This window comes from Gamsiella multidivaricata (assembly GCF_025024155.1).
Source record: "Gamsiella multidivaricata strain RSA 2152 chromosome Unknown BC939scaffold_25, whole genome shotgun sequence".
Classification (NCBI taxonomy): domain Eukaryota; kingdom Fungi; phylum Mortierellomycota; class Mortierellomycetes; order Mortierellales; family Mortierellaceae; genus Gamsiella; species Gamsiella multidivaricata.
In genome coordinates, this window is record NW_026251733.1 from 318,883 (window position 1) to 341,944 (window position 23,062).

The 23,062-nt window shown below is 49.2% G+C and overlaps 6 protein-coding genes across 6 annotated transcripts; 4 read left to right on the forward strand and 2 right to left on the reverse strand.

Moving 5' to 3' along the window:
• Positions 1 to 410: 410 nt before the first annotated feature.
• BC939DRAFT_128497 (uncharacterized protein) lies at positions 411 to 4,815 on the forward strand. The gene is made up of 4 exons (XM_051550045.1): positions 411 to 789; positions 1,319 to 1,380; positions 1,472 to 2,294; positions 2,385 to 4,815. The coding sequence occupies exons 1-4, from the start codon at positions 669 to 671 to the stop codon at positions 4,637 to 4,639; spliced, it is 3,261 nt and encodes a 1,086-aa protein (XP_051413283.1). The 5' UTR covers positions 411 to 668; the 3' UTR covers positions 4,640 to 4,815.
• Positions 4,816 to 4,885: 70 nt separating this feature from the next.
• Positions 4,886 to 6,172, reverse strand: BC939DRAFT_448622 (Arl1-family small GTPase). The gene is made up of 3 exons (XM_051555262.1): positions 6,084 to 6,172; positions 5,638 to 5,775; positions 4,886 to 5,367 (listed from the first exon to the last, which is right to left on the reverse strand). Exons 1-3 carry the CDS (start codon positions 6,085 to 6,087, stop codon positions 4,991 to 4,993), a joined length of 519 nt encoding a protein of 172 aa, XP_051413284.1. The 5' UTR covers positions 6,088 to 6,172; the 3' UTR covers positions 4,886 to 4,990.
• Positions 6,173 to 9,324: 3,152 nt separating this feature from the next.
• On the forward strand, positions 9,325 to 12,332 carry BC939DRAFT_128544 (kinase-like domain-containing protein). The gene is made up of 2 exons (XM_051550046.1): positions 9,325 to 10,676; positions 10,773 to 12,332. The coding sequence occupies exons 1-2, from the start codon at positions 9,761 to 9,763 to the stop codon at positions 12,179 to 12,181; spliced, it is 2,325 nt and encodes a 774-aa protein (XP_051413285.1). The 5' UTR covers positions 9,325 to 9,760; the 3' UTR covers positions 12,182 to 12,332.
• Positions 12,333 to 18,029: 5,697 nt separating this feature from the next.
• On the forward strand, positions 18,030 to 19,828 carry BC939DRAFT_476289 (uncharacterized protein; the record flags this gene model as incomplete). The annotated part of the gene is made up of 3 exons (XM_051558578.1): positions 18,030 to 18,747; positions 18,859 to 19,763; positions 19,784 to 19,828. The coding sequence occupies 3 exons, from the start codon at positions 18,030 to 18,032 to the stop codon at positions 19,826 to 19,828; spliced, it is 1,668 nt and encodes a 555-aa protein (XP_051413286.1).
• A 280-nt stretch (positions 19,829 to 20,108) lies between these two features.
• BC939DRAFT_377061 (uncharacterized protein) lies at positions 20,109 to 20,282 on the forward strand (the record flags this gene model as incomplete). The annotated part of the gene is made up of 1 exon (XM_051551697.1): positions 20,109 to 20,282. A coding segment is annotated over one exon (174 nt), but the record flags the coding sequence as incomplete, so codon positions are not given.
• A 1,597-nt stretch (positions 20,283 to 21,879) lies between these two features.
• On the reverse strand, positions 21,880 to 22,044 carry BC939DRAFT_388779 (uncharacterized protein; the record flags this gene model as incomplete). Its single annotated transcript, XM_051551871.1, has 1 exon — positions 21,880 to 22,044. A coding segment is annotated over one exon (165 nt), but the record flags the coding sequence as incomplete, so codon positions are not given.
• Between the last annotated feature and the right edge of the window lie 1,018 nt (positions 22,045 to 23,062).

The following is a 23,062-nucleotide window of genomic DNA, read 5'->3' on the forward strand; positions in this document are numbered from 1 at the left end:
TTCCCCTCTCGAACCCTCCCCTCATCGCTCCTCAACGATCCCATCACTCCTCAACGACCTCATCACTCCTCAACGATCTCATCACTCCTGAGAGGCCTCATTATTTCTCAACAGCCTCATCACCTCTACACCTGATCACCCAGGTCGTTTGATCTCGATCTGATTCGCCCCTGAGCCGTTACATTTTTTCCTGCCCCTGCCTGTCACACCTCGCGATCTGTAGATCTATAAGCCTCGACGCGTGAATGTATTAATTCCCTCGACATATTCAGGAACGAGACGGAGTAACGCGCGAAGGGCGCCGACGCGGAAGAGACATCCACACCCTCGTCAGCAAATTCTTTCCATCCCTACACCGCTCCCGCTCCCGCTCCCTCCAGTCTTACCAACATCATGGCCATGTCTTCTGGCCAGTCCTATCCTCCTTTCCAAGGCAGTATGGGCTTTTGCGGTGGACCCCCACCACGATTCAACGGTACTTGGCCACCTTCACCACCACTCAACGGTACTTGGCCACCTTCACCACCACTCAACGGTACTTGGCCAGCTCCAGACGGCAACAACGATAATGGCTGGCAGCGCTATCCGCAAGGCCATGGCCTTTTCTCGGCTCATTTCCTAATGCCTGATACCAGCTATGTGGTTGCGACCTGCTATCTATCGTTTCTATGCGTCGTTGCAATTGTCATGTGTATGAAGTCGTGCACACGACTCCGTACCTTTGCCTGCATCACTACATACCTCGGACTCACCATCGCAATCGTTGGTCTTCTACAAGCGAAGTATCTTGTAAGTCCTAATTGGTTTTGGGCATGGAATTTTCTGGGCGAAGGCTTGGCCGTCGTTGCCCTCGCCTTCACGATTGTCAGCGTCGGCACCGGATTCTATCCGATGACAGGAAGCCGAAACGTCTACTGGCGTATGTGCATGGTCGTGATTACTATTTACGCTACGGTGTGCATAGTAAATCTCGCGTACTACGTTCAACAAAAATTGGTCCTCCATCCGATCACCGGCGAACAGATTCAGGCTCTGAGGCAAGACATCGTTAAGGCCGGTCTCTTTACGGAACAGGAACTCCAAATCCAGCGTTGTTTTGAGCAGCGAAGTGGCACCGTACCCAGTGGCGATACTGCCCAGACTGGCGTAGCCGATTGGAGACAGCTTGCCTGGGCTGAACGAGAGATGTTTATGCGACCAGTCTTGGGCTTTTATTTAGGACACCAGCTACTTATGTTGGGAACCTGTATGTGGGTCTCTATTTACCTCTTTATTCCCCTGATTCTACACCATCGCCATGGTCCTGTGGGTCGTCCAGTTGATAGCGACATGATGGCTGTTGGTGTCTGGTATTTGTCCAGTCTGATGACACTCGCCTTTGTAAGTGCCTTGGGCTTTGAGTATGTCCGATGTACTATCTTTGGGAAACTTTATTACTTACAAACCTTGCTTTCATCCCGCATGCATCTAGGCCTATGCCGTGCTCAACATTTTCTACTTCTTCAACCACGAGTTCTTATACACGCAACAAGGACAGGTTCTAGATCTATGCCTACGTATCACTATCGGGCCCATTTTCTTCCTTCCAGCACCAGCGTTCCTTCTGCGGTTTTATAGAGAACACTTCCGAAAGTTTAAGGGCGGCAGCAGCAATGGACGCAATGCCAGTGGAGGTCGAAATTGGGGCTCAGGAAACAACCATTTTAACGGCTCATTTACCAATTCGGAGCACCACCATACCACTATGTCTCCGGACACCACGCGAATAGGAAGCAGGATAGGCGGGAGCGACAGCATCCCTCGAGGTTCGTTTGACATCAGTTCCGACAGGTACCAGGAGCCGACAAGCCCAGGGGGTACATATGGCCGACTCAAGATGTTCCATGCAAGAGACAGAGGCCATTCGGTGGAAAGTAGCAGGGTCTTGAACAGGGATTTTGAGTGCGAGTCCTCCCATTCGCAGCATCCCTCTGAGGATCGAGCAGATTCTTTTCACCAATACTTTTCCAGTATGGATGGATCCAAACACCCTTTGCGCCAATCTGTAGCTCTGGATGACTTCGAGAGCCTCGAACAAAAGAACAGCAAACCATACGATCCACTACAGAGCAAGGAATGGCCGTATAATGTTGATACACCGCAACAACCCCAACCCGCATTGATCGAACAGCGTATACGGGGGATCAGAAACGAGACAGTAGCGGGCCTTGCAGATTTGGAGCTGCCCGTAAAGAGCCTTGCTAGACTCGCGACGCACGCCAACAATACTACGGGTGAGATGGCTGTAGCTCAAGGTAATATTCAGCTGACCTTTTGCGAAGGAAGGGATATTTACTTCTTTTTCAAAATGCCTTGAAGTAACACGTTCACAATGTGGTATTTAGTGGAGGATAACTCAAAGCCGAAGCGGAGAGACATTTCGCCAAACGAAAAAATCGCCCTGGGGCGGATCACTGGGACAACCGGATGGGAAGTCGGTGGTTTTAATGCTCAAGCAACAAGCGTGTCATCTGCAGCGGAAGACAAGCCGACATCCGAACGACCAGTAACGAAGAACGAGACATCCACCCATGATACTCCAATCGCTGCCGACGACTCTCTTGAAGGGTTGACCGGTCTGCAGAGACAGTTGGCTGAGCACCGCTCAGCGCTTTTGCCTCAGGTCATCGCCTACAAGGCATATAAAGAGGATCTTGCATTTGTAGAGCCTTTCGATCACACGTTCAAGCCCTCACCTTTCCCGCTCTATGAGCCGGAGCGTCCTCACCAGAGCATCAGCGACGTTCTGCCCTCCACCATCAATTCGAATCCCTGGTCGCAAGACGGGGCTGCTCCAGATGCCAGCAAGTTTGGTCGAGGTGGCCATGAACCAGAGTCCAAGTCTCCGATTCATGTAGTCGAACCAGGGCATTGGTCGACAACGTCATCCAAAAACAGAGCAGAAGGCGATTTGGCCTACAACAGCAATGCCAGTAATGCCCACGCTGGTAGCAGCAGATCGCGCGACAAGTCTAAGGAGGGAATTATCGCAGCCTTCTCAAAAGCCATTGTTGGGGGTGGTCATGGTGGCAACATTGGTCATACCAAAGGCTCATCGACAAAGGAGGGAAATTCAATATCTCACCCCCGATCAAGCCAAGATGCCAATGACCGTGGCTTCAAGATTATCAACAGTGGCCATATCGATAGACCGTTAGAGACAAGTCAGAACCCTACTCCTGCCACGGTCGAGGAACTGGCAGAGCTGTCGGTCAGGGTCCGCGAGGGCGAGGTTACTAGGACTTCAAGCCCTTATGATTACTCGGACCCATACGATGTTCGCACTGGGTTCAGCAGCAGCCATGCTGCAGGCGCTCATGCTAGCGCGATGACCAAAAGTCCGTCGGCCTCTATGGCCTCCAAGGGTGCATCGACCCCAAGCCTTGGGTCATTCAAGTCGCGCGAAAGTCTCTCCAAGAGCAGCACAGCCTCAAGGGAGCCCCAAATACGTCCCACTTCCCCTTCGCCGCCATCCAAGAAGTCCAGCTCAAAATCGACCTCACGCACAGCGCGGTCCAAATCTGACGCCACATACCGCGAAGGCTCTGAATCTCCGCGGACGCCAATGTCGGAGCTACCAATCACTGCTTCTCGCCTTATGTCGGCCGCTGCTTCATCAGAAATCCCATCGGTCCCTCCTGCAATGGTCAAGACATCCTTGTCGCCACCGCCTCGCCAGAGCTGGCGACGCTCGAAGTCCTTCAAGGGCTCGAACTCCCCTATAACAGCCATCGATACCAGCGTCACCACTGAGACGGAGCAGCAGAGTGGCGACCCTTTGTCATCGATCAACTTTACCAACCCCTCCACGACACACAGCTCGCCCATAGGCAACGTTAGCTCCAGTACGGGTTTTCCGGATTCTTGCTCTTTTAGCTCCATCTCCCAAAGCCATGGTCATCATGCCAGCTCGTTAGAAGACAGCACAGACTGTCGACCCAGTCAAGAACGGGAGCGAGTCGCTCCATTGAGTCCCCCATTGTCGGGACTGAGCTCTCGTCTCCAGGGCACTCGTCATCAGCGATCTGTTGACAACCTGACTTCGGCATATTTCTATAAGCGTGCCTCTGAACTTAACGGTAATAATACCGCCACGAGCTCAAGCCCGTACCCTGTTCGCGACTCCCACGGTATCGCGGTCCCATCCTCGCTGCACTCGTCCACAAGGTCGCCTACGCTCGGATCCCCACCTTCCCCGAGCCCGAACACCTACATGTTCTCTTACAGCCACGATAACCACAGCCGAAAGTCGCCCTCACCGACGCGCTATGGAGGGTTCTCGCCCTCATCGTCACCCTCGCCCTCGGCGACCATGACTATGGCAAACACTCAACTCGGTTTATCTTTTGGCGCTACTGACCTGACGCCTCCCGAGAGTCGGTCCAGTAGTTTTGCCAACTCATCCGGACCCCATCATCCTCAAAGCCGTATGTTGGCGGACGATCCGTGGACACAGGCCATGGTGAACCGTGCGCAGGCCCAAACCAATTCTTCCTCCGCGGCCGGAAAGAGCTCAGGAAAGCATGACCGCTCTATGAGTCCTGTGTACGTCATGGACCCCAATGCCAGACCGTCTATTGCCAGGGCTACATCTGAGTAATGTCGCCGACCTGTACAAATGGTTTTACATGTATACCATAATTTACTTTTTACAATAAATAAAAGCGAAAAATTTAAACTCCATTGTCCGGAATATCGTTTTCAGAGAAACAATGGTCAGCTTTGAACCTTCATAGCCACCCAGTTGGTATTCGAGGAAAGAGGATTTTTATCATTATAATCTATGTAAAGAAAAAAAAGAAAAAAAAAGAGAGAAGGTGGCAAGAAGGAACGCCTGTCTTCTTTACTTCTGCATAATGTTGATAAGCCTACGACCACAAGGAGTAATTGGACAGTGTTAGTCAACAATATTGCCACTATAGCACATTCTAGTGATCACAACCTAAATCGCTTACCAGTCCAATCCCTCTGTCAGTCCTTCACCTTTGACGGCACTCGTCTTGTAAATGCTCCACTGGCGATTCATTAATGTGCTCAAACCAAGTGCATCCGAGACCTCAGCAGCAGTCATGGCACCGGCCATATCCTGTTTGTTCGCAAAGACCAACAAAGAGGCATCCTTGAGCTCCTCCTCCTCCAGCATGGCCATCAGCTCCTCCTTGGCGGTTGATACACGATCGCGATCCACAGAGTCAACAACGTAAATGACAGCGTCCGTGTTGGCATAGTAGCATCTCCAGTATGGCCGAATCGAAGTCTGTCCGCCCAGATCCCAGACTTGGAACTTAATATTTTTATATTGTACCGTCTCCACGTTGAATCCAATGGCTATGAGTATATGAGTATAAAGAGGACGCAAGGAGGCGTGAAAATTAGCGGCAGTGAGCAGCAATAACAATAATAATAATAATAATAATGACCAAAGTAATGAATGATATTGAGGCACACAGATTGCGAACCTAACCATGGTGTCAACCGCAGCCATGGTTTAACAATGATCAGCAAAGGGATCCCATATGTGCCAGCTCAAATAGAGGCTGGAATTCATCAGCGCTCTTTGGGAAGTAAAACGTTGACAGATCTTTGGATCAAACTTACTGGGAATAGTTGTGACGACCTCACCGACCTGGAGTCTGTACAATATCGTAGTCTTTCCGGCGCCGTCCAAACCGAGGATCAAGATCCTGACCTCTTTGTCGCCCCACAGTCTTCCAAGGATGCGAGAGAAGATAGAACCTATTTTGTCAGCCGACGAGAGACGTAGAACAAGGAAAAACAAGCCGTGGGCCTTGTTAGAAATAAAATAAAAATAAAAACTGCCAAGCGCTGACGGCGAGACAGGCATCATAAGGCGATGCAGAGCAGTTATCGACGTCCCGGTGCTGAATAGTCCCATCCGGTTCGCCCCTCCCTTGGTCTGGGTCTGGTATATGAGGTTACTGTGCTGTCACTCGGGTCTCTCATTGCTGCCAGAGATGATGACGCTGTGACTTCAATGTGCGCCCTCAGTCCTGATGCTGTTGGTTCTTCCAAACGCTGCTTACCCATGTCGAGACTGAGGCAGATGCGGGATTATTATGAAAAAAGTGCGGGTGTAAGGTTGCTTTTTGTTCAGCGAGTTGGTGGTGTGCGGTACAGGAACGATGTTGCAACAAGAATGGCTGACTAAAAAAGGTCGCCACACCATGAACAAACCCCCCTTAAGCTCACTTTCAGGACGGGTTAAACAGATCTCTGTACCTGCTGTGCTCTTGATATCACTCCTAGCAAAGGCATTCTTGAGAAGTAGCAGTATGACTTGAGGAGGGTACTTTGATTAGTTCTTCGTTAATGGTAACGGGATACAGGGATGTCTGTTGAAGTACAGCAATTGAGGGACGAATATCTGGGACAGCACTGTTTGGTGTATATCCTTACTAAAGTCATTTTTTTATTCAAATGATGAATGCTGAGTATTACTTCGCCATGGGTGGAATTTACACGGCAAATTATCAGCTATGTTCTTCCACCTGGGTTCCCATAGAACCTACCTAGTATGTGAAGTCGGATGGGCATATTCATCCAGAGCTACGCGTACTTCTTTTGCGTGATCCATCCATGTCCTTGAAATAGTTATTGAACAGCTATCTTTGCTCATCACTCACAGCGAGCGAACGACAGAACTGCAAGGCGGTACGATCTCTTCACTAGCTATGGCAATTAAAAGAGCGACATGCGGCCAGTGCGGAGTGTGATACCGGCAATGAAAGGTATAATCCATTTATCTTATGCCGCCCTCCATCCTTGCTGACAGTTAGTATCTATGAATGCCTGTTTTGTTGCAATATTGCTAATATCATCTCCTATTCCGCGCTAATCGACGCTCGATATCCCATCTCTGGAAACGGATATTGAAAAGAGGACGAGGACGAGGTATAGCAGAACTCAAAAGGAAGATAACATGGGCATGCGCAGTGAAGTCCAATGGCTTGAACGGTTCGAACTGTATCGTCGACCTTATGAGTGGACTGCTCTTTATTGTCTTTCATCGATCATGGATCGAGAAATGAGTCTTCACTCAGCGTCTTGTTTTCGATAGACATATGACAAGGTTCTCCACATGATGACAGAATCTTGAGTGTATGGTCTAAGTAATGCTCTTTGTAAGGCTCGTGCTCATAGTAGTCTATCCTCTGTATTAGTCAATGACAAACAGCTTCAAACATGTGCAAGGGTGGATGGGTTGCTCTTGAGAATATGAACAGACGCATGCGCGGGCTCCAAATTAAAAACAAACCTGTTTACTCTCTCTGCACGCACCACTCTTTAAGAGCTTACATGTAGTCTTTACAATTGCCTTCTCAGATCACTCTTTTAAAAGGTCGATCTTGTGTTTTCTATCTTTTCCTCAACCCCAATTTTTGTCGTTCGAAATGAAGCGACTCGGTCTAGTTTTCATATGCATGCACTACGGCAGCGATCCACTGCAAAGAAATCGCACTGCATGTCCGCTTATGCGTCGATGTTTTTTATGTGTGTCTGTGCAACGTTGTGCAAGATAGAAGTCCAAAGTCAGGAAAAGTGCCTGGACTCGCTGGTTCTCTTTGCCACAATAAAAAAAAATGTCACCTATTCATTCTTTATGGTAAACGCCAGAATTTTTCGCCTTACCGTCTGCTACTTGTAGAACGTACGACATGAAAGGATCATTCGCTACAACTTGGTGTACAAACGCAGCAATTCCAAGAGGAAGGCTCTTCTGTGGTGCGGTGTGGAGCAAGGTTTATACCTTCATATGCACCTTTTTCTTGTGTCTTTTCTGCCCATTCCATTGTCGTTTGATTTTACGCCCACATACCTTTCGGGACAGAGTCCTGAATGAAGTATCTTAGGATCACACACTGTAAGGGAAATATGCTGACTTGTAGAAACGATGACTGGCCTTCACCCCAAGAGAACCAGCCGTACTGCCCAGATGAAGGGCGAGCCTGTCAACCTAAAACAATACGGCTATGTCGCGTTAGCATATTTTTTTTTCCCCTTCTGACATGTCCTTGAAGTTTACAACAGCCAACTGAAATTAATATCGCATACATGGTGCCCGTTTACAGACGACAGAGGAACGGATGGTCGGTATTCAGCATGGGTCTTCATGCCAGCGCTGTTTATTCGCGTGTGTTAATTCATTCTTCGAGGGTAGATGTGGTATATGTACGTGATGTAAACAAACCAGAGTTGGACCAACCACCGCGGATGTGGTGCTGGCTAACGAGGTCAAGTCTGCCCCATCCTCGGCAGCTACACGCCGATGAATTGAATTAGCACACTTTCTTCAAATGCAGCAGTCCTCATGACCTGTTTTTCTCTTTTCTTCATGCTACACGATCCATGACCTCTCCCACATTCTCCCACACGACATTGCCATGTTCAAGTGGAGTGGGGTAGGGAATGGCATATTTTTATGTCTTACTTCTCCACTCAAGCTTGGCTCTCTGACAAACTATAAATTCGATTCGCCCAATGTCAAGCCAGATTATTATTCTGGCCTATTAAATAGGTTGCACATGCCTACAAAGCATTTTCTACGGTTAATACCTTTTTTCTTTAATCTGACAGTCGACCCTGAATGTCGTCCTTGTCTCTCTTTCTTCTCCACTTCTTCGCTTCCCTCCACTTCCTCACTCTTCCCCACTCCTCCACGCTGTGCCGCCCACCCCACTTCCTTCTTGCGTTCCAACCAACCCACACATTTATCACGCGTTAATCAAAGTCCGAACCCTCTTGTCGATTCCCTTCACACCCTCACCCTTCCCCTGCTTTGGTCCATTCGACACTCTCCACCAATCGATCTCACGTCCGCCTGTGCCTGAAGACTGTTGGTACGTGAAACTTCCACCCTCTGGCGGTAGAACACGGCTTTGCCATTTCCCCTTTCTCTCTGATTTCAAAATCCTCTTCCCCTTCCTCCTTCTCCCTTCCTGTCCTGGTATTTTATAAGATCCTACTTCCTCAGAGCCCTATTTCGTTGCTTTTTGTATTGTGCAAGCACTCCGCGATATTGCCATGTTATTGCTTAAGCAGCATTGCACTGCTTACGAGCACATTTTGCTGTTTGAATGTGTTGTACCTCAGCCTTTGTGCTATCTTGTTTCTCTTTTTTAAAAATCATGGGGTCCGTGGACATGCATGCAATCGTACTCTTTTCCTCCGAGCTCAGTGCCGATGCCCAGTAGCCTCGACTGTTCGCCTCGGAGTGCAAACGGAGATGGCGAAAGAGTAGCTAAAAGGTCAACCTGACTGACTATGGCCAGCAAAGGGAGTCAAGAGAGGTCAAGAGGGGCAGCAAACGATAATAACAACTCTTAATTATACTTCCCACCAAAAAAAAAAAAAAAAAAAAAAAAACCTTGCCCTGGCTGGTTCCCACCGATCGATCGAGGAGCGGACAAGTCGGCCTTATGGTCAACTACTACGTAGACTTCATGTAGACTGATGTGCTCTCTAAACCATAAATCCTTCCACCCAACCGTCGTTTGGGTGGTACTGGGTTGAAAGCAACCAGCCGTATTTCTCCGCTTCCAGCTCCTTCTCCACGTCCTATCGGACTCCGTCTCGGTTTACTCATAGTTTAACCAGATAATACCACTGATATTAACGGCCATTAGCTTCCATCTATACACTGAACACCTAGTAGTTGACAACAAAACACACCACACTAATATACACGCATACACCCGCCATCATGACAGTCGCAGTATCAACAGTCGACCCTCAAATCCTTGAGACTCTCCAGCAAACAGCACCGCAAATCCCCTTCGAGGAGATCACCCGTCTGGTCTACAACACATATGTACCTGGCCGATTTGGTAAGATTCACACTGGCCGATGGAAGGACAACGACGTCGAGCTTAAACAGCCCTTTGGAGAGCACGCCGCGATCGAAAAAGAGGTTCGCCTTCTACACAAGCTGAGACACTGTCCTCAAATCCTCCGTCTTTACGGATACACCATCGACTCTACAACCTCAATCGTCTACCTTGTTGTGCAACACAATGAACACGGCACTCTGCATTCATATCTGCTCAACTTCCACCCTCATCTCACCTGGTCAGATCGATACAATCTGGCCATGGATATTGCACTCGGCCTTCGCTACCTACACCACAAAGGCTGCAGGCATCGTCACCTCCATTCTGCGAGCATCCTCATCGACACAAATGGCTCGGCCGTCCTTTCAGATTTCGGCAACAGCAAGGACTCTGAGGTCATTTCATCACGCGAACACACTACTCGCATGGCATATCTTGCACCAGAGCGACTCACCAAGACCGCAGCGCGCTATTCAATGGAGTGTGATATCTATTCCCTGGGAGTGGTCCTTTGGGAGATCTCCAGTGGGCGACCTCCTTATGAAGATCTCATCACGCCACAAAATATTCAAAGCGGCGCTCTCACCTCTTTGGCGCAAAACATCGTTGCTGGCCGTCGTGAACGTCCAGTCGCAGGCACGGACCCCTTGTACGAGGAGCTGTACACGCGATGCTGGCACCCAAATCCTCAGGAACGTCCATCGGTCGAGTGGATCATACAAACCCTCGGCGTGTTATTGAAGCAGCCATCGAGCGGCGTCATTTGTCAGCTGGAAGACTTGAGCATTCGTAAGTAAACTTGTCTAAGCATGTTACGACTATAACAAGGATCGCTACTCCGCTCCATTATTTTAACCGAAGTAAACTAATCCCGCCTGTTAGTAGATGACGAACCGAATGTGACGCCGTCCGCGAAGACGACGAAGGCCCCCAACAGCAGTTCAACGTCTATGGTGGTTAGTGTTGGCAGATCGCCTTCGTACGAGAACGATTTGGGCGCCCCGAGTCCCCTCATCCGATCGCGCGAAGTTCTTCTCTCACCACGAGAACCTGATTACCCACCGCCTCCGCCACCCATGCCTCCACCAATTCCTCCAGTCTCTCAACGTCGTAAGCTTTCGGTAGCCCCATCGTTTGCTCCATCCACACGTTCCATGTCCATTAGCAGCGGGAGTTCAAGTGGATCGTCAGTGAGCAGTAGTCCAGCTGTTCCAGCAAGAGATGCACGCCGAATGTCCACCGTGCACGCGCAGCACTCCGCAGAAATCCCTCAATACAACGTTCCCCTAAAGCGACGCAGCCCACAAACCATCTGGGAAGCCTGTCAGGAAGGAAACGCGGACCTTACAGAATGGCATATCCTCACGACGGGCGCCAATCCGGATGGACTGGTGTCCTTGCCTGCATACTCGATGCTTGCTGAGGTTGCACCCATTCATGTCGCGTGCTTTTTCCAGCCTGATACCCTCACGGATGTTCTCAAAACCCTTCAGCGAAATGGTGCCAACATGGAGCTTCTCACGACCTTGACAAAACAATCAGCACTCCACATCCTTCTCGAGCACGCCACCAACTATGACCTCGCTCTGGAAGTGGCAAAGTATCTCATGCTGGAATGTAAATTGGGCGTCAACGATCCTGATAACCGAGGACTCACGCCATTCCACAAGTATATCAAGAATCCTCATCTGAGCGGCATCAACTCTGTTGCGGCATCGGAGCTCTATGTGCTACTGCGCGACCGCGGTGAAGCAAACTTGAGCCTGGAATCTCATCATGAGGGCAATGCTCTCGGCATGACGGCGCGTTACCTTCGCGTGGATCTGATGAAACTGTTCTTGCTGACTGATATCTCTTGCTCGGATTCAAAGAGCCTTGCATATGCGGCTAGTGTGGTTGAGGCGCCCTTGAGCGACAGTCGTTCTTCCAAGTCTGCGCAGGATTTGTGTCGCGCAATCCTCGCCGAGTGGAAAGGAGAGCGTGGCGAGACGAAACGGATGGTCATGGCGGAGCGGATTCTGGAGCATCAAGGCCTCACTGCCTCATCTTCAGCTGGGCCAGCAGCGTCCTCTCCATCTCTTACTCCCGTTGGCCCTTCGTCAAAGGGTCGCAAGCAAGGAGGTCTTTTGAGTCTCGGCAAATCAAGCAAGGTGGCAAAAGATGACGCCACCCCGGCACTCACCCCGTTACCCGCCAAGATGGCCACAGAGGTGGACGTTGCCAAGAAGATCTTGCAGAGCACATCGGTTAAGCAGCGGAAGCTGAAGAACTTGATCGCAGATTCTGGTTTTTAGAGAACAGGCTGCATAGTCTGTTATGTATCCCGAGGATGAGCACCCTTTGCGTTTCTTAGATAGCCTACGGAATCCCTCCTTATTCAGTTGTATATACATAATTTTACCTCGCGGCGATTCAGCCAATGTTAATAAACAGCATCGACATGCCTCAATCCTTTGAGTGCCCCTAGACATGACGGATTATCGCCGCTCTTTTTTTTAAAGGCTTTGCCCTTTGCGTATACCAATCTGCAGTCCGCCGCTAAGACCTCTCGGCGATGGATCGTCCACAAAGAAACGCGCACCAAATACGAGACCAGAGGGATTATACAGTAGAGATAATGATACCTGTCGACGACAGCCTGCACTAATCTCTCCGATAGGCATTCCACTGATACGTACCATAAAATAGAAAAGACTGCACCTTTAACAGAATTCTTAGAGAAACCCAGCATCGATGATGGCTCTGTCTATGGCGACGTCTTCGTATTCAGCAAACGCTCGAGTCAACCTTTTCTCGAGCAAGGAAAAGCATAATACCGAGTCGCAATTTTCAGCGGGATTCAAAGAATAATTCGCCCATTAAAAAGTCGCTGTTAACGCATTTCGGACATGATTTCTCTTGCACTTTTGGTCCCCTTTGTCAACCGATTCTTCTGCCTCCGCCAAAATCCAATTGCCATCACTTACACCGTCGTCTTATCGGTGAGTCTGTCGATAGCTAGGTTCATGCCCAATGTCCTGTCCACCCAGCAGTTTCACATGTTTGAAAAGTGATGCTCTCTCGATCCAGGGTCCTTCAACATCAAGGGGCACGCGCTTATCGGCACAGCGACGACATGCTGCTCAGGAGGCGCCAATGCAGTCAATGTTATAGTTTTTCAGAGAAAGTATTACGGCAGTGGCCAGGATTTTCTCGCAGGGTTCATATCCATCCTCATAACCCAGATCACAGACTTCACTCTTGCGAGGATACTCAGAAAGCCTCCGATCAAGCCCGCACACATGATCTGGCCAGCTAATTTAGTAACAATGGTCCTGTTCAGGACTATACATGAGGATGCGGACACACGTACAGGTGGATCGGAAGCTCCAAGGTAAGAAGGAGGCAGGTAATGGATGGACTGGATTCTGTTTTTTGGCTGTGTCGCTGCTGGCTCATATGCATGGTATTGGTTCACCGACTATATCTTCCTGATCCTGATAGCTGCTTCCATCTTGCGCTGGATCAATCCCAAGAGCGCTATGCTGTCGCAGCTCATGACGCCGAACAGCCTGAGAATCGGAACGCTTCCGTTTGACTGGGCAACTTCGGCATCGGCATTGCCACCGTTGGTGACCGCGTGGTAGGCGCAGACGGACATCCTGGTGGGATTCGTGCTGGTGACATGGATTATTACTCCTGCAGAGTACCGTTTCAATTTATGAGGGGATTGAATATGTTTCTGACCTTGACCGCAGAGCTGTTGAAGGAGGATAGGGCGGGCTATAACAAGGCCATAGATATGACCAACAACGTCCTTGGCCCGGCCAAGTATAAAGCCTATAGACCCCTTTGCATAGACTCCTTTTTTTTTGAGAATTCATTTCAAGGCTATGAACCAAAAGAAGGACTCAAACATTTGAGATACTTTCTCCTTTCGGTGATCATCATTGTTGTTCAGATAGCTAAGGAGTCGGGTTCGTAGGAGTGACAGCGACGCTGAGACATGTCAGATTGCACCACGGAAGGATATCCGGGACCAATGCAGAGCAGCTATTTCGATAAAAGACCACGAAACCCATTCACGCTTGATGATGGAGTACAGGGAAGTGCCGCAATGGCATGGTGTACATGTTCTCAGCTGGACCCAACAAGGAGCGCAATGTAGGGTACTCATTAATGGGCCCTTCTTTACTTACAACGTACGTAACAGGTGGTACGCGCTGCTGCACATAATCTCTCTGTCCTTGTTAACATTTGTGGCCGTAAAATGGAACTACCTACCATGGTAATACCTTTCCGTCTCGTAATCGGCTTCACCGTTGCGCTCCCCGTGGGTGTCTTTCAGGCAATCACAAACCAGTAGCCAGGACTGAACATGATCACTGACTACGTTATTGAATGCCTGATGTCCGGACACCCGGTCGCCAATGTAGCTTTTAAAGCTTGCGGATACGTCATCAACATCTAGGCGTTTGCAGTTCACGCGGGATCTCAAACTAGAGCATAACGTGAAGTTCCCGCCTAGAATTATGTTCATAGTGCAAGTGATCTCAATCCTCGCTGGACTGATTAATCTAGCGACAACTTGACTGGCTGCTAGAGTCGCAGTTTAATATGTGGACCAAAGCTGGACGCCCCTGGACCAACCGCAACACGAGCAGTAAGTGCCAAAAAACGCGTCGTGAGCAAGTTGCGTGTTGGTCTTCTGCTCTACATCTGTAATCTAGGATATAATTGGACCTTCCAAAGTGCTTGGAGCTGGACCCTTGTACTTAATGGCTTCTTAATTGGCGCCTTGTTGCCCGTGCTACTCTGGCTGCTGTGTCGTTGTTATCTACATGTCTTTTTTTTTTTTTTTGCGTGAAATACATTTTCCGGTGGTAGAGGCGGTACAACTACGTGACCACCGCAGCTATGGACTACGGGCGTAGCGCTCTCGGGACTCGTGTGTTACTTCTTGCTGCAGGTTAAGAAAAGAGATGGTACTCCCAACTATGTATGGATTTGGCTTCGTTTGCATACAATACGGAATTCTGACCCATGCGGTGTCTTTTTTTTTTCTTTTTCGTCGAGTGGTGGGGAACAAACGAAAGCATCAATCACTGACCATTGGCAGAGATCGATTTCTACGAGAACTAAGCACAGCAGCAGTAGGAACAACGTTTGTTGCCGGTCGATAATCATGACACCAAGGAGATTCCTGTTCTCTTTTGAACGTGTATACTTGTTTGTATTCAAGAGCATCAACCCTGATTGCTCCTAGTCCTCCAAAGAGCTGTCCTCGCTTCGGTTCTTTTTATTTTTATTTTTATATAGAAATGATACAGTTGTGTTGACCCACCGCCAAGAGCTTGTTGGAATGGGATCAGAGTCATCCGACAAATCTGTAAGCCGAAGATAGGAAACCGTGTTTCCCAAGCTCCAGGGGCTTCGATTTCATTTGAATAGTCTTCACCGTGTGATCGTATGGGTGGACATGGGGGATGAAGTCTATGGAAGGATGCCCGGTGGAGAGTCGGAGGAGACACCGTGCTTGTGCATGTACTATACATGCCCATGTACGTTTTGCCCCTTCGCTCATGAGCGTGAGGGAGATGTGTCCAGCTACGACTGGATCAGACCTCGCTCCTTTCATAGTTTGTCTTTACCCACTAGCCCCTTTCCGCAAGCAACTTCGTCCATATCCTTGTACGCAATGGAAGACATGATGGGTTAACCCCCTGGTTTTTTTTTCCTGGAGTAAATTTAGATATGCAGAAACCACTTTCAATGCGATGTCATCAAATAGACGTCCTGCGGACACTCTCCATAGACCACCCGTCAAAAGGATTTGCCTCGTGGGGTTGCCTTTCCTTCTTCGACTATGTACAATCCAAACATACACATGGAAAAGAATCGTTCAATTCGCCCCAACGATTATTTGTTCGTTTTTTTTCACTCACCCAGGATTTCGTAAAATGTACAGCGCATTTCCTAAGCTGTGATCCCTGGGTTGCCGGTTCACCTTGGTAACTGCAGATCCACCTTGGTAGCAGCAGAACAGCTTTTCTTGGGTGCTCCTCCGTTTAGTCCTTGCACAGGTACAGCCACCCCGCCCCCTGTATCCGATGTAAGTCCCTGGTGACCGCATGCAAAACACGTACACATGCGAAGTATATGAAGTCTATGCACGCACCCCCTTCCTCCCCCTGTACCTTATTTGTGCCTGTGTGGACTCTGTTTCCTTCCCCCTTCCTTTGCCTTCTCTCGCTCCGCGTTCTCTCTATCCCTCCCTACCTCACTCTCTCCTGAGAACACTTACCCCCTTGATTCCTGTCAACACTTCTCTTTCTCTCTCTTCACTTTCTCAGTGCCTTTCTAACCCCCCTTCCTTGCGGTCCCCCTAGACCATCTCCGTTGAGACATTGCTCCGTAAGTGTTCTTTTCTCTTCCTCTTTTCCTCCTCCACCCCTCATCGTCAGTTCCTCAGCTCATTCTCACACCCTTTTCCGGCCCTCCGGTCCCCGCTTCACTCTTGTCATTCGACCCACTTGTACGTTGATCTGGTAGGGCACTTGCAAGGCTAACTTTCAACCTAAGATTGCACTGTAAGATCTGATCTGCGGCGTCCTATATGAATACACATGTCGTTTTTCTTCTCAAAAAAATTGCTCATCACTGAGCTTCAAGGACGCGAAATTCTTCGCGTGCTCCATGCAGGATGGGCCCAGTAATCCTTCCATGGATCTTCTAGGATTTCTCTTCGGTCTTGCATCATACACACAAGCCCTGTGCGCGTTGAGTTCCAACAACTGTACCATTCAGATTCGCGGGATGGGATAGGAACAAACACCCCTGGTCCATCCAGACAAATAATCCCATCTCCCTCCTCTCCCTTTCATTCTACAGAAGAAAGGCAATTGTCCGCTGTCCCTCTTGTCCATCGCCTCCTTCTCCTTGGCTCAGGTTCAGATCGCCTCTCCTGAGTTCGTATTTTTTCCTCATTCAAAGCCTCGCAACCTCGTTTACCCCTACGGCTGTACTGTAATTGAATAAGACGATACCTAGGAAGGTTTATTATCGCACGCAAGTCCTCGATGAGGCAACATCTCCCTTTCTTTCATTCTTCCCTTCTCTCTTTTTCTGTTTCTTTCCGCTATCCTTTACTTTATCCTCTCTCTCTCCTCTATCTCTTAAAGCCATAACTGTTACCCAGTCTCATCCTTTTCTCAAGGATCATTTGATCTGGGACAAGGTACTTGGGGCGCCACTATCCGGTCACGATCTTGCCCTGCGTATCGCCACCACACACTTCGCCTCTCATCCTTATCATCTACTCCCACTTCTTCCCGCACAAAGACTATCGGACCGTACAACATACTCACTCACCCTCGCCTTGATCCTTCGCCTCTGTGTACGATTTTTTAGATAGAGCGTCGGACACCATTTTTACCTGAGAGGTAGCGAGTAAGCATAAACATATCAGGATGGAGGCACTATCAGAATATCCAGTCGATTCCATATCGCAATACATAGGCAGCCGAAGTAGGTCAACGCCCAAGCGCCTCTAGCTGTATATGCGTCTCTATCAGCAATTCATGAGTTGTCAAAGAAAATGGTGGCGTCTGACAGGGCTTCCTAGGATCGTAGCATCGAGGACATCAATGCCCTATGAATATGAATGAGCTTTTGCTCCGATCGGAGTCTTGCCATATAGATCTATTGCTATTACTTGCACTCCCTCGTGCCGTCCTTTCAGCTCTTCATATCATCAATTATGGTCTCTGCTTCCTATTTTTTTAAGCTGCTGGACTTACTGATCCATGGCAGACTGGGCGCAATACAGCGTCCTTGATAACCCCATCTTCCTCTAAACACTCCTTCCGGCCGACGTCACCCTACCCCTGGATGGTTGTGAATGCACCCATGTACCCCTTTCGATCCACACAAGCGCTGTCCGAATGACTCTCCCTCTAATCCTTGTCTCGTAACCATCTTTTTTTTTCTTCTATATTATTTAAACGAACCAAAATAGAACGTGTTCGTCGAAACTCGGTTCCCGTGTCAATATCTTCAGAGCGGCAAAGCACACAGCCAGGAGAACGACGACTGAGCCAACAAGAGACATTCTCATCCATCCACAACACCCACAACGACTGGGCTGCTCACCACGAATCCAATATGCAGCATCAGCGCGCCTCACCACCACATTATTACGCCGAGCCCCGCAGCGATCATTGGCGGTCCAGTCATCGCAACAACTATTATGCCGAGACCAACATGAGATACAGGAGCAGCAATGGATACAACGGACAGTCGGATCAAGCAGGATATGTCATGCATGGTTCCTACAGCGAGCACTATGACCCCGGCGCAATGGATCACGATAGACTGGATCGTAATGGCAATTTCCATTATGAGATCAATAACCACGGCAACGGCATGGTCCAAGACAAGCACCGCAATAACTCTGTCTCGTCTAATGCCAGCTCCAACTCGTCCTGCTCTACAGCCAACAAGCATCCTTGCATGTTCCCAACCTGCGGCTGGAGTTTCAAGAGATATGAGCATCTGAAAAGACACATGCTGGTTCATACGAAGGAGCGTCCGTTCGTTTGTGAATTTCAGGGTTGCGATAAGTCATTCAGTCGGTCTGATAACTTTTCTGCGCATCTCAGAACACATACCAAGAAGACCATGCATATGCCTAGGCTCGATCGAAACATGATAATGGAGTTAAATGACTATATACCCCTGGAAGCAGGATCGGAGCATGGGACAGGACCATCAACGGGAGGGATGGTTGGATACCATGGCGGATATTCTGACTACGAAAATATGTATAACTCATCTTCCTTGTCGCGTTCGGTTGGCATCGCCCACGATGGAGATGCATCAAGTAAGTACACTTCATATTGCTGTGAAGCTGGTATATGATATTGCTAGCGCCTTGACCACGACGCGCTCTTTCTGATTATTTCCGTCTAACGCTACTGTAACATGTTAATAGTCTATGTAAATCATGGAGCTGACAGAACACCGCCTCGGGATCCACACCAGGTGGCCGACGGTGACAACGGCGCCGGACTTGAGAAGGCCAAGACTTCACCAAAGCTGTCATCGCAGGGATTCCTACCAGGTCGCGAGCAGCGCAGTCCATTGAGGATGCACCCTCTGGACGACCCATTGGCTTCCCCAAAGGAAAAGATAGCAGAGTCCCTGGTCTCAGCATCAGAATCCTACTCTACCACAGCGCCATTGAGGAGTAACCTTGGCTCCGTACTCCCAAGGCTCAATCCGATCAAGTTGGACCTAAAAGTTGTCTCTAGCGACTCAGATGACGTTCCCTTGTACAATCAACGCCGCCGGAATTTCGAACGGGACTATGAGCACAATTACGACCATAACGGCGACCACGAGAGCCGTCGCCATCTAACATGGGACTCACACAGCCTTTACACTCCAGGTCTCCGGTCCCCGAGCCCGACTTCCTCGCCACCAAGTCCCCGCCATCACCATCATGGTCATTATAAGGTCGTGCTAGGCAGCAGCCACGATGAGCCGAACCTTAACCCCAATGGCGAGTCACCCACTCAGCCTACGCGCGCCCCTTCACCGAACGTCGAGACTTCCTCGATGGGGTTCGTTGCTTCTCATTTTGTCCCTCTTAGGGATCGATCTGAGCACCACGGACGTGACTCAATGTACGGCCGCGCGGACGAGATGCTGCGAGCAAAGAAGCTGAAGGTCGAGGCTGATCCATATAGGCCATCGTACCATGCTCCATATGGTGCTCTGCCACATATGAGCGGATCGGTATCTCCACCATTGGTCCCTTCTCGAGGTCGTTCGGATGGGTACTTGAGTGCAATGAATATGGACGAGGATGGAAACCCATTCCCGGGCACTCGCCATGTAAATGCGCGGATGTATAGCGAGCACCGTCATCATCAGCATCGCCATTCGATTTCTGGATATAGCGCTGATCATCCTTCTGCGCGCCATGGAATTATGTCGCCACGGATGCATGCTTCATCAATGCCTAGTTCGGGAGGATATCATCACCAGCATTCGCAATCTCAACCGTACAATCATTATCGGCCGCATATGTCCATGGATATGATGTCCCCGCAAATGATGCCTATGCGGAGTCCTGTAATGATGTCTAATTTACATCAGGGTCAACAGCGCATGTTGGCCAGAGGAGAAGGAATGACCACTGTGGGTCAAGGGCGTGTTCGTGGCTCAACATCATCAGCCAAGAATCATTGCTGCTCGGTCCCAGGATGCATGAAACGGTTCAAGCGGCTGGAGCACTTGAAGCGACATATCAAGACGCATACCCTGGAACGGCCGTTTGCATGCACGACTCCTGGGTGCAACAAGCGGTTCTCACGTTCAGACAATCTTTGTACGTTTCGATCGCTACATGATTTACTATCTTCTCATTAAAAAATAATACTGGCAAGAGATGCTAATTTTTTATTTTCTATTTTTTTTTATCAATAGCACAACATGCCAAAACACATCAGCGCCAGATGCTGAACAAGACTCCATGGAAACAACAGCGACTGCCAATGCCAGTGATGTGATATTCTTAAGAGCAGGCCTTATACGAATGGCCACTTGGATGGCCCGCAATCGCAATATGTATTTTCGCCATGGTGTGCACGATTTTCGTATTTATTGTCATTGTTTCCTTGTACATGCATTATTGTTTTGTTTGTTTACTTTATCACTTTTTCGCTTTTCGTATTTCGCTTTCCTCGAGTGGAGCTCTCTCCTATGTACATTGCTGTTTCGCTAGCCGGCTGGCTTGCTTTTTTTTTTTTTTTTTCTTTTTTTTTTTCCGCATTCGTCTGCTTCCTTGTAACATGCCTCTTTCTGTTTTCGACAAAGTTCGTTTGCATTCCTTTCTTTTGTCTGTTGCTTGCTTGACTGTTTGAATAAACCACATTGCTACCTAAGAAAAATTGGTTTACAAAGATATGTACAATGAATGTAATTGTTCTGAACGAGATCTATATCACTGTCCATCCATCCTCGTCAAAAACCGCTGCAAGAGCATCGCATACGCTTGCTGCTGTTGATCTGGGGACAGAACCGCGTTCGACGATGGAGAGGGCATATTCATCCTCATGGCTCCGGCACTCGGTCCTGCTCCCGGTCCTGACAACTGCTGTGGTGTCGCAATGCCATTACCATTGAGAAAGTGCGCCATTGCTGCGGGAGATGGTGATGCCATGGACATAGCAGCAGCAGTTGTGAGGTCGAATGAAGGTGTTGAGATTTTGCTGTACATATTCGTGGTCGTCATGATTGGGACGGGTGGTTGCGGCACAGGCTGCGTGGTCGGTTGGGACTGCTGGAGTAATGTCAGTGGTGATGGAGATAGTGGCGGTTGAAAAGGCCAATTGTTGTCGGCGGTGTTCAGAAATAATGCCTGTTGCTGCTGTTCCTGATGCTGTTGCGAAAGGAAGACTAAAAGCTGGTATTGCAGTTGAAGTTGCTGATGTTGCTCCTGAACAAGTCGCTGTATATCAGACAGAAGAGGTGATGGAAGGGCGTCCTGTAGATCAAGTGGAGTGTTCATGGGTCGACCACTTGATGGCCGTGATGGAGATGGAGGTGTGCTTTGAGAAATCGAACCTCGAGGTCTTTGGTGTAGTTCCTTCTTTTTAGACTGCACACCAGCATCGTTGGAGAAGCGTCTCTGCCGTTTCGGAGACGTATGAGGCGCTGGAAAGTATCCAATTGTGGGGCCTCGAAGCACTGGGGATGGGTCTCGCGATGGCATGGGAGTCGATTTGTCTGCTTGTGCCTGTCCATGTCCTCCAGCGATTGAGGAATCCTTAGTGAGTGAGCCTTCCATATCGTGCTTCGCATCCTTACAACCAGCAACATCCGCTGTAGATTGCTGGTTTCGTCCAGGAGCCTGGTGTACGTAACTCTCATCATTGTTATTCTCCGCAACATCCGTCTGCTTCTCAGCCCCCGTGTTCGCCGCATTTTTCTTTGAGTTGAGTCCCCGTCGGTTGCGCTTCCTGATCACATCAGTCTTGAGACTCAACGGTCGAATGCGCCCGTGTAGTTTCAGGAACAGGCCACAAGCGTTACAGAGCGGGTTCCCTTCCTTATCTCGACGCCAGAGCGGTGTGGTCTGGGTGTCGCAGTTGGTGCATTGTGTCGATGCGATGGGCGCAGCAAAATCCTCGTCCTCGGTGTCCGAATCTGTGGATGTCGAATCGGAGATTTCTATTGGCTGTTGTTGACTTGCATCAAACGAAGGAGCCAGCGCGAGAGAGCTTTTCTCAGAAGTGAACGTTGGTGATGTGGGGATTGTCATTTGATCACGCTGATTAGCAGGTTGTTCAGAAGAGTTCGACCATCCATAAGAGGATAGTGCCCCAGGACCTGAGCTCCTTGGATGCGTTGGTGTAAAAAGGGACGAGTCCTTCGGAGGAATCAAACCCCTGGGGATTTCCATCGACAGAGAGGTGCCGCCGTAATCGCCCTGCATCTGTACTGTAAAATGCTGGTTGTACTGCTGCTGCTGGTCGAAGGGATACTGTTGTGAAGACGAGTTGGATGCCAATGGATGTCCAGGACCAATAAACTCCATTGAATTACGAAGCCCAGGAACATTTCCGAGTGATCCAGAAGTGAAAAAAACGCCTTCCGCGACTCTCAAGTCGTTGACAACAGCGTCGAAAGCTTCCATATCCGCGATCGACTGCAGAAGCTGTTGTTCAGAAGTCGGAGTGTATACTGCAGGCGGGTCGTCATTATAGTTCGATAAATGAGACGTTGATGTATCGAGAGTCGGGGATAGGAAGGGCGCAGCCAAGGATGAACAGGCGCTTGTGGCCGATGTACAATATTTGGGTGGAATAGAAGCGGTAGATAAGCTAATGGTGTTGATATCATACGCCTGCAAGGGGGGAGGAAAGGTAAGTATACGTGTTTAATACACTTTCCTCGTGGTATATGAAAGGCTCGATGATGGTTGTTCCACAAATAATAAAAGCAATTGCGTACAAGTACCTGACTTCGGGTACTCAGTTCCGCCCGGGTATTATTCTGTAATGACTGGTCAATGAGGCTAGAACTTGCATGGCCTTCAAAACGGGTGCTTGCGGCGAAAGGGGTGATCCCATTTGGCAGCGCATGCATCGAGAGTGACATCGAAGGGGTGAGTCGCCGAGGCTCAGTAT